We start from the raw sequence: 11,002 nt of genomic DNA on the forward strand, positions 1-11,002 counted from the left end.
CCATCTACTGTATCTTGCCTATGCTGCTCTGTACCATCACTCATTCATATATCCTTATGTACATATTCTTTATCTCCTTACACTGTGTATAAGACAGTAGTTTTGGAATTGTTAGTTAGATTACTTGTTGGTTATTACTGCATTGTCGGAACTAGAAGCACAAGCATTTCGCTACACTCGCATTAACATCTGCTAACCATGTGTATGTGACAAATAAAAATTTGATTTGATTTGATTTGATACCTACTGTGAAGCATGGTGGTGGAAACATCATGCTTTGGGGCTGTTTTTCTGCAAAGGGACCAGGACGACTGATCCGTGTAAAGGAAATAATGAATGGGGCCATGTATCGTGAGATTTTGAGTGAAAACCTCCTTCCATCAGCAAGGGCATTGAAGATGAAACGTGGCTGGGTCTTTCAGCATGACAATGATCCCAAACACACCGCCCGGGCAACAAAGGAGTGGCTTCGTAAGAAGCATTTCAAGGTCCTAGAGTGGCCTAGCCAGTCTCCAGATCTCAACCCCATAGAAAATCTTTGGAGGGAGTTGAAAGTCTGTGTTGCCCAGCAACAGCCCCAAAACATCACTGCTCTAGAGGAGATCTGCATGGAGGAATGGGCCAAAATACCAGCAACAGTGTGCGAAAACCTTGTGAAGACTTACAGAAAACGTTTGACCTCTGTCATTGCCAACAAAGGGTATATAACAAAGTATTGAGATACACTTTTGTTATTGACCAAATACTTATTTTCCACCACAATTTGCAAATAAATTCATAAAAAATCCTACAATGTGATTTTCTGGATTTTTTTTTCTCATTTTGTCTGTCATAGTTGAAGTGTACCTATGATGAAAATTACAGGCCTCTCTAATCTTTTTAAGTGGGAGAACTTGCACAATTGGTGGCTGACTGTATAAGTGATGTTAGTTAATACCCTTGAAAACTTTCCCAAATAATCATGTTTGAAAGAGCGTGAGTGTGTATGTCAGGTAAATAGTAATAGAAATGGTAGATACTACTGTACCCCTTGATCATTTGGTCAGATAACCGTGTGTGTGTGTGTGTCTATGTGTACAGTAGGTGACATGTCCATGATAGCTATCTAATAACTATAGTTATGCTAGGTAATGGTTTGGCTTATCATGTTCATGTCTATGTAGAAGAAGACTGTAGGAGGAAGTGGAGAGGACTCAGGGACAGGTATCAGAGAGAGAGAAGGGCAGAGAAAGAGAAGAAGAAGTCCAGGTCAGCAGCTTCAGGCCAGCAGCCTTGGAGCTTCTGCCACATTCTTCCTTTTCTGGATCCATTTATTGTGCCTAGGACAACGAGTGGCAATTTTACAGCCAGACCCTCTACTACTTCATCCACAAGTGTTATCGCCACTGGTGCATCAAGACCCTTAATTTCATCAACAAGTGCGACCATCGCCTCCACCGGTGCATTGAGACCCTCTACAACGTCTACATCATCCACAAGTATGACCACCACCGGTGCAGCCATGGAAGATGATGAAATGGAGGAAGCACCTCTGAATCTAGGACCACCTGAGATAATTATGAACCTCACGGAAGTGACCACTGAGGACTTCGTTGAACAGGATGTGGCCGTGGAGACAAACGAGGAGAGAAACAGAGAGAGAAACGAAGAGGAACAACGTCACACCAGGCATCATCGGAGGTACCAGCCCCCAGATCCACTCAATTCATTTCAACAGAGGCTCCCCCAAGCCATCGAGGGGGATGCAGCCCAACCTGATGCACACAGGAAGGAGGATGAAGAGACCCTCTTTGCCATGAGCCTGGTGCCAACACTGAAGAGGCTGCCTCAGCAAAGAAAAGCAGCAGTCAAGGTTAAAATGTATCAGCTGCTTTTTGAAGCCGAGTTCAATGGTACGTTTTTTTTCTCTCCGTATCACAGGTAGTGTCATAAGTTTTGCGACAGTGAAGTAACTTTTTACAGTATACTCATGTAGGCTAATTGGTATTTCAGATCAAAGTATTAATATGAGGCAAATGTATAGCTGTTTTTTCTGGGTTAGAAAATATCCTAACAACAGTTCGCTGTCTAAATATTTGACTGTCATATTCATCTTTTGATCTGAAATTCCATGAGTAAACAGCAAGTATTACCAACTTTACCACACTGTTCCAATATTTATGCCACTAACTACACTATGCAAGCAGTATTTAGTTAACATAAATCTCACCTTTTATGGTGTTATATTATGTAATGCTTCTATGTGTTGTTTTTCTCTTCCCTTCCAGAGATGGAGTCAATTTAGCCGACCAGCTCACAGGAAGGACAGGAAGAGGAGAGGAGTTGTCTGGTTGTTGTTTTGACCTCCCTCATTGTACCTTTCTTTTCACACACGTCAGATCCCTTTAAATTCAGTCAATTCATAAAGTAATTTGTTTATAAAGTCTTAGGATAGCATTCATTATTAGTGTTACATAGATTTCTGAATTGACATAATTGAAACTCATTTCACAGATGCTCTTGTTGGTCTCTTACAAGACTAAAGGTGAATATATTTCATTCATTTAAAACCACTTGAAAACCAGGGTGTTGAAACTGTTTGTGAAGTTATGTTCCATCGACTGGTCCATGACGTCCAGGGGCCATTTGTTTGTTTAGCTGTGTTTTGTCTACACATTATCTTCTTTTTTCAGAGACAGAGACACACACACCTCTCCTCCACTCCTCTCTTTCCCTCAGATCTCCAGTGCCCTGCCCTCTCTCTCTTTATGGCCATGTCTGAAGTTCCCCTACTACGTCTAGGCTTTATGAGGTGTCCCTGTATCTTTTATTTATTTTATTTTACCTTTATTTAACCAGCTAGGCAAGTTGAGAACAAGTTCTCATTTACAATTGCGACCTGGCCAAGATAAAGCAAAGCAGTTCGACAGATACAACGACACAGAGTTACACATGGAGTAAAACAAACATACAGTCAATAATACAGTATAAACAAGTCTATATACAATGTGAGCAAATGAGGTGAGAAGGGAGGTAAAGGAAAAAAAGGCCATGGTGGCAAAGTAAATACAATATAGCAAGTAAAACACTGGAATGGTAGATTTGCAATGGAAGAATGTGCAAAGTAGAAATAAAAATAATGGGGTGCAAAGGAGCAAAATAAATAAATAAATAAAAATTAAATACAGTTGGGAAAGAGGTAGTTGTTTGGGCTAAATTATAGGTGGGCTATGTACAGGTGCAGTAATCTGTGAGCTGCTCTGACAGTTGGTGCTTAAAGCTAGTGAGGGAGATAAGTGTTTCCAGTTTCAGAGATTTTTGTAGTTCGTTCCAGTCATTGGCAGCAGAGAACTGGAAGGAGAGGCGGCCAAAGAAAGAATTGGTTTTGGGGGTGACTAGAGAGATATACCTGCTGGAGCGTGTGCTACATCTGTCTGCAGTTGTGCCAAAAACACATGCTCTTGTTGTTCTCTTACAGATTACAGGCTACACATTCATTTATTTTTACACGCACACACACCTCTTTCAATAGTTGTATTTTTTAAACATTTTTACAACACACATACCTGTCATGTTCTTTCCTGTACTTGAATACTTATTAAATTATACTGTTTTCATAGTCAGTTGTTACATTTGTTTATTAATATCTAATTTAGACATCATCTGTTTATTTCTTCCCTACACCTTTGCAGACTAAGACAAGATGAAAGTAAAAACACATTCTCTTCCTAATTCGTTTTTTTTCCACCTGTATTTTGTCGGGCCAGTGAACATGGTGGTAAACTGTACTATTTGTATGGACCCTAGGTTACCTAGGTTACCCTTTCCCTTTGTTATCATACTAACTGTATGTCATATAACCTTAATTAGTGCTCCCTGTAAGGGATTTCCTCCTCTTCGTCTGAAGAGGAGAGGCGAGAAGGATCGGAGGACCAATATGCAGCGTGATAAGTGTCCATGGTTCTTTTAATAAGAAATACTTAACATTAACACAACTGAATACAAAAACAATAAACGTGGAACGAACGAAACCCAAAACAGTACCGTGTGGTGAAAAACACAGAAACGGAAACAAACAAACAGTGAAACCCAGGCTACCTAAGTATGATTCTCAATCAGAGACAACTAATGACACCTGCCTCTGATTGAGAACCATACTAGGCCGAAACATAGAAATCCCCAAATCATAGAAAACAAACATAGACTGCCCACCCCAACTCACGCCCTGACCATACTAAATAATGAATACAAAACAAAGGAAATAAAGATCAAAACGTGACACTCCCACTCACCTGATGTACCATGCCAGGTGTGTATAATACTGACGTTAATGGGAGAGGGAAGGGGTTAAGGTGTGGTCTTTACTCCCAAATTTCACTTAAATATAACTTCCAAATGAAGAGAGACAGTGATACATAAAGTAACATGGGGGGAAAATGCAATTTTATTGACAACGGTGGATGGTTCTTAAAATAACCTTTGTTTTTAGGGGGCTCTTAAAAGAGCTGTTTCACTCCACAGCATGTGGCCATGGGACTTCACCTGCTGACGATGAGAAGTAGGGGGTCAGCTTCTCCCTCACCTGGAGTGCCTGTCTGGGGGCGTGGTTGGCACCTGCTCTGGTGACATCAGGTAGGTGACCATTTGGCGTGCCCATCTCCATCTGGAGTGGCTCCTGGAATGACCTCCGCAGGTAGTTGTGGAGAACACATGTGGCCTTCACACAGGCATCGACATTTGAGGGGCTGAGACCAAGCACTCTCCGATACATTCTCCACCGGACTGCCAGAATCCCAAAGGCGCATTCAACTACTAACTTTTTCCTGGACAGTTGTTTGTTAAAGATCCTTACAGGCTTTGGCAATGGCAGCTGGCGTCCAGCGTAGGGCCTCATGAGGTTGGGTCTTAAAGGGAAGGCCTCGTCGCTGACGAAGACGTGAGGAACGGGTCCCAGGTCTTCAGCCCCAGGGAGCGATGCAGGTGGTGGAATCTCCAGGGTGTCATCCTGAAGTGCCTGGCCGAAGGCAGAGTCCCGGAGGGTCCCGCCATCACTTCCCTTGCAGTAAGCACCAACATCGACAACACGGAAACAGTAGATGGCATCTACTACAGCCAAGAGTACAACTGAATATGTACCCTTGTAGTTGTAGAATTGCAAACCTGAGCACGGTGGAGCCTGGATTACTACATGTCTCCCGTCAATGGAGCCAAGACAGTTGGGGAAATTCCACCTCTCCAGGAACTCAGCAGCGATGGCCCTCCAGTCTTCCTCCTTGGGGACAGGAATGTATTCACCAACCAGACAGTCCCAAATGACTTGTTCCACAGAGGGGACAATGCCTGCCACCGTGGACCATCTAACTCGGAAGCTGAATCCGATGGTCCTGTAGGAGTACCCTGTTGCCAAGAATCTAAAATATAATTCCAAATAATTATCAATATTGTGTGTAACTTGAATTCCACCCACATATTATGTGTACTCATATATCTACCTCATTACTGTTTATTATGCTCTACTAATTATATTGTAATACTCATCAACCATCATTAACAATGCCTTGAAACAGTACAATTCAGTCTATGATTATATCAATAAACTGTAGCCCAGGCTGTCACGCCCTGGTCAAAGTATTTTGTGTTCATCTTTATGTATTTGGTCAGGCCAGGGTGTGGCATGGGGTTTTTGTAATTGTGGTGTGTTTGTCTTGGGGTTTTGGTGGTGGTATTGGGATTGTAGCTTAGTGGGTTGTCTAGCAAAGTCTATGGCTGTCTGGAATGGTTCTCAATCAGAGGCAGGTGCTTATCGTTGTCTCTGATTGGGAACCATATTTAGGCAGCCATATTCTTGAGTTTGTCGTGGGTGATTGTCCTTAGTGTCCTATGTGTACTCTCTGTTAGTTTGCACCAGATAGGCTGTTTCGGTTTCGTTTATTGTTTTTTGTAAGTTCGTGTTTCTTTGTTGTATTAAACATGGATCGCAATCGACACGCTGCAGTTTGGTCCGACTCTCCTTCATCACCACTAGAAAACCGTTACAGAATCACCCACCAACCAAGGACCAAGCGGCGTGGTAAACAGAGGCAGCAGCAACAGCAGCAGCAGGAGAAGCGACAGGTGCAGCAGGAGCAACAGCAGCAGCAGCAAAGGCAGCAGCAGGAGCAGAGGCAGCAGCAGGAGAAGCAACAGAGGCAGCAGCAGCATTGGGAGAGGCTGCACTCTTTGGATAAATGGACTTGGGAGGAGATCCTTGACGGACAAGGACCCTGGGCAGAGCCATGGATGGAATTGGAGCTGTCGGCGAAGCAGAGTTCTGAGTCTGAGAGTGTGGAGGATGTATTGGACAGAGTAGAAAGAAAGGTGTGGGCTTGGCATAGCATGCACGGCATACCAGTGCCAGCACCACGCATCAGGCCTACAGTGCGTCCCACCTGTTCAGCGCTGCCGGAGCCTTTCTCCTCTACAGCGCTGCTGGAGTCTCCCGCCTGTTCAGCGCAGCCAGAGCCTTTCTCCTCTCCTGCGCGGCCGGAGTCTCCCGCCTGTTCAGCGCAGCCAGTCTACAAGGAGCTGCCAGTCTGTAAGGAGCTGCCAGTCTGTAAGGAGCTGCCGGTCTGCACGGAGCTGCCGGTCTGCACGGAGCTGCCGGTCTGCACGGAGCTGCCGGTCTGCACGGAGCTGCCGGTCTGCACGGAGCTGCCGGTCTGCAAGGAGCTGTCAGTCTGCACGGAGCTGCCAGTCTGCACGGAGCTGCCAGTCTGCACGGAGCTGCCAGTCTGCACGGAGCTGCCAGTCTGCACAGAGCCGCCAGAGCTGCCAGTCTGTAAGAAGCCGCCAGAACTGTCAGCCTACATGGAGCAGCCAGAGCTGTCAGTCTGCATGAAGCAGCCAGAGATGTCAGTCTGCATAGAGCAGCCAGTCTGCAAGGAGCAGCCAGTCTGCAAGGAGCAGCCAGTCTGCAAGGAGCTGTCAGTCTGCAAGGAGCTGTCAGTCTGCAAGGAGCTGCCAGTCTGCAAGGAGCTGCCAGTCTGCACGGAGCTGCCAGTCTGCACGGAGCTGCCAGTCTGCACGGAGCTACCAGTCTGCAAGGAGCTGCCAGTCTGTAAGGAGCTGCCAGTCTGCACGGAGCCGCCAGAGCTGTCAGCCTACATGGAGCAGCCAGAGCTGTCAGTCTGCATGAAGCAGCCAGAGATGTCAGTCTGCATAGAGCAGCCAGTCTGCATGGAGCAGCCAGTCTGCAAGGAGCTGTCAGTCTGCAAGGAGCTGTCAGTCTGCAAGGAGCTGTCAGTCTGCACGGAGCTGTCAGTCTGCACGGAGCTGTCAGTCTGCACGGAGCTGTCAGTCTGCAAGGAGCTGTCAGTCTGCAAGGAGCTGTCAGTCTGCAAGGAGCTGCCAGGCTGCAAGGAGCAGCCAGTCAGCACGGAGCCGACAGAGCTGTCAGTCTGTAAGAAGCCGCCAGAGCTGTCAGCCTATATGGAGCAGCTAGTGCCGCCAGTCTGCCCAGCGCCGCCAGTGCCCCCCGTCTGCCCAGCGTCACCAGTCTGCCCAGCGCCGTCAGTCTGCCCAGCATCGCCAGTCTGCCCAGCGTCGCCAGTCTGCCCAGCGCCACCAGTCTGCCCAGCATCGCCAGTCTGCCCAGCATCGCCAGTCTGCCCAGCACTGCCAGTCTGCCTAGCGTCGCCAGTCTGCCCAGCGCCGCCAGGCTGCCCAGCGCCGCCAGATCTGCCAGTCAGCCAGACTCTTCCAGATCTGCCAGACTCTTCCAGATCTGCCAGTCAATCAGACTCTTCCAGATCCGCCAGTCAGCCGGGATCTGCCAGAACTGCCAGTCAACCAGGATCCGCCAGTCGACCAGGATCCGCCAGTCGGCCAGGATCCGCCAGAACTGCCAGTCGGCCAGGATCCGCCAGTCAGCCAGGATCCGCCAGTCTGCCAGGATCAGTTAGATCCGCCAGTCTGCCAGGATCCGCCAGTCTGCCAGGATCCGCCAGTCTGCCAGGATCCGCCAGTCTGCCAGGATCCGCCAGTCAGCCAGGATCTGCCAGGATCCGCCAGTCTGCCAGGATCCGCCAGAAGTGCCAGTCAGCCAGGATCCGCCAGTCTGCCAGGATCCGCCAGAACTGCCAGTCTGCCAGGATCCGCCAGTCTGCCAGGATCCGCGAGGATCTGCCAGTCGGCCAGGATCTGCCAGTCAGCCAGGATCTGCCAGTCGGCCAAGATCTGCCAGTCGGCCAGGATCTGCCAGTCGGCCAGGATCTGCCAGTTGGCCAGGATCAGTTAGATCCGCCAGTCTGCCAGGATCCGCCAGTCTGCCAGGATCCGCCAGTCTGCCAGGATCCGCCAGTCTGCCAGGATCCGCCAGTCTGCCAGGATCCGCCAGTCAGCCAGGATCCGCCAGTCTGCCAGGATCCACCAGTCAGCCAGGATCCGCCAGAAGTGCCAGTCAGCCAGGATCTGCCGGAACCACCAGCCAGCCAGGATCTGGTAGATCCATCAACCTGCCTGAGCTTCCTCTCACTCCTGAGCTTCCTCTCACTCCTGAGCTTCCTCTCACTCCTGAGCTTCCTCTCACTCCTGAGCTTCCTCTCACTCCCGAGCTTTCTCTCACTCCCGAGCTTCCCCTCAGTCCCGAGTTGCCTCAGTCCCGAGCTGTCCTTCAGTCCCGATCTGCTCCTCAGTCCAGTGGGGTTCTGGGTGAGGACTACTAGGCCATGGTCGGCGGCGAGGGTGGACTATCCAGGGACGAAGGGAGAGGGGACTAAGACATTAAATGAGTGGGGTCCACGTCCCGCGCCGGAGCCGCCACCATGGACAGACGCCCACCCGGACCCTCCCTATTGTTTTGAGGTGCGTTCGGGAGTCCGCACCTTAGGGGGGGGGTTCTGTCACGCCCTGGTCAAAGTATTTTGTGTTCATCTTTATGTATTTGGTCAGGCCAGGGTGTGGCATGGGGTTTTTGTAATTGTGGTGTGTTTGTCTTGGGGTTTTGGTGGTGGTATTGGGATTGTAGCTTAGTGGGTTGTCTAGCAAAGTCTATGGCTGTCTGGAATGGTTCTCAATCAGAGGCAGGTGCTTATCGTTGTCTCTGATTGGGAACCATATTTAGGCAGCCATATTCTTTGAGTTTGTCGTGGGTGATTGTCCTTAGTGTCCTATGTGTACTCTCTGTTAGTTTGCACCAGATAGGCTGTTTCGGTTTCGTTTATTGTTTTTTGTAAGTTCGTGTTTCTTTGTTGTATTAAACATGGATCGCAATCGACACGCTGCAGTTTGGTCCGACTCTCCTTCATCACCACTAGAAAACCGTTACACAGGCCAACTCTACTCTTAGAAAGAATGGTACTATCTACTTAAAAGGGTTCTCCGGCTGTCCCCATATGAGAACCCTTTGAAGAACCATTTTTGGTTCCAGGTCGTATCCTTTTTAGTTCCAGGTAGAACCCTTTTGGTTCCAAGTAAAACACTATTGGGTTCCATGTATAACCTTTTCCACAAAGGGTTATACCTGGAACCAAAAAGGGTTTTCCTATGGAGAAAGCAGAATGATACTTTTGGAACCTTTTTCACTAAGAGTGTATGTGAGTCCAATAAGAATGTAATGAATGACTGTAACTATATTGAACAACAATGGGTCCTGGAGAAGACTAGCCTACCTTCATCGGGGAAGAATGCACCTCAACTTTCTTTTCATTTGGTAACATTGCATGATTAAAAAAGGATTATAAACCAACTTTGGTTTATTAACCAACTTCAATATTCTGTAAAAGTACATCTGATGTCAAATAGGGACTATTAACTAGAGAGCCCTTTAGCTAGCTAGGTTGCACATTAAAAAAATGTATCAAATATCAATCAATTATGGTATCAAAGGCTTTAAAAATGAACTAGAATTTAGCTTACTGGAGACAAATCGCCAGGCGTTCAACTGGGCAGATGGACTCCCGGTAGTTGGTATCCATCCGGGTGATCCTGGCTCCAACCATCTGTTGCAGGTGATCGAACTCGCTTAGGTCCAGACGAAAGTAACTTCGGAATTCCTCTCCACACAGTCGAAGCTCTTGAATTAGACGGTGGAACTCCCCTGCCTGCTTTCGGGACTTTAACCATCTCTGGACCCACACAGACCTGCGCTCTCGGCGGGGCTGGTCCCGGTCCAACAGCACGATCAAGACCACCTTCCTCAATGTTGGTCTCATTGTTGAAAGAGCCTACTCTGCTATCTTGACTATTTATTATTGCATTTCGCTCTGCATTTTTTAGGGAAATTATATTATAGGCTCTCACAATTAATTTGTGGATGTCATCGAATAAATAATATACTTGACAAATAAATGAATAAAAATGTAAAGAAATTCTCCAGTCAAACTGTTTTTATTATGTTGTCCCACATTTTTTTTACTGGATATGTGTGCAGCAAAAATTCAACATTCGCATTTTGCTCCTTTCTGTCAAGTTTACGCATACAATTTGATGCATACATTCGATAAATCCAAAGTATGCACCACACAGAACACACTGCAACTGCCCCTGCAACGCAATGCTGCAAGGCAAACGCAGCGTTCCATTGGAAATGAATGTACTTCTGGTGTATCAAAACGCAATGACGGAGTCGGTGTGTTCAAAGCATTAGACCATTCCTCCATACAGAATCTTTCCAGATCCTTGATATCCTTACTCTGCACTTATGGACTGCCCTCTTCAATTCAAACCACAGGTTTTAAATTAGGTGAAAGTCCGGAGACTGAGATGGTCATTGCATAATATTGTTTTTGCTGCCAATTAACCAAATTATTTGTAGATTTTGATGTGTGCTTGGGGTTATTGTAAATCTGGCAGATCCACTTGCGGATCTTAGTATAAAATAATTTAATTTCCCAATTTGTTGGCGCATACAATACAGCTCAAACAAGTACACAAATAATAATAGAAAATCTAGAAATGTCAGAACCGATCCAATTAACAACCCAAATAACACTGTATCAGTAATCCAAATGCAATCTATGTGAATATTGTATATACTGTATAGTAG

The 11,002-nt window shown here is 46.9% G+C and overlaps 1 protein-coding gene across 1 annotated transcript; it reads left to right on the forward strand.

Moving 5' to 3' along the window:
- Window positions 1-869: 869 nt before the first annotated feature.
- On the forward strand, window positions 870-2,829 carry LOC121840159. The gene is made up of 2 exons (XM_042302029.1): window positions 870-1,892; window positions 2,268-2,829. Exons 1-2 carry the CDS (start codon window positions 1,121-1,123, stop codon window positions 2,282-2,284), a joined length of 789 nt encoding a protein of 262 aa, XP_042157963.1. The 5' UTR covers window positions 870-1,120; the 3' UTR covers window positions 2,285-2,829.
- Window positions 2,830-11,002: the final 8,173 nt, after the last annotated feature.

Source organism: Oncorhynchus tshawytscha, linkage group LG20 (assembly GCF_018296145.1).
Source record: "Oncorhynchus tshawytscha isolate Ot180627B linkage group LG20, Otsh_v2.0, whole genome shotgun sequence".
Taxonomy (NCBI): Eukaryota; Metazoa; Chordata; class Actinopteri; order Salmoniformes; family Salmonidae; genus Oncorhynchus; species Oncorhynchus tshawytscha.

What these genes read in the sequence shown, in the direction of transcription:
- LOC121840159 (XM_042302029.1), top strand. Translation starts at nt 1,121, where the DNA reads ATGCTAGGTAATGGTTTGGCTTATCATGTTCATGTCTATGTAGAAGAA.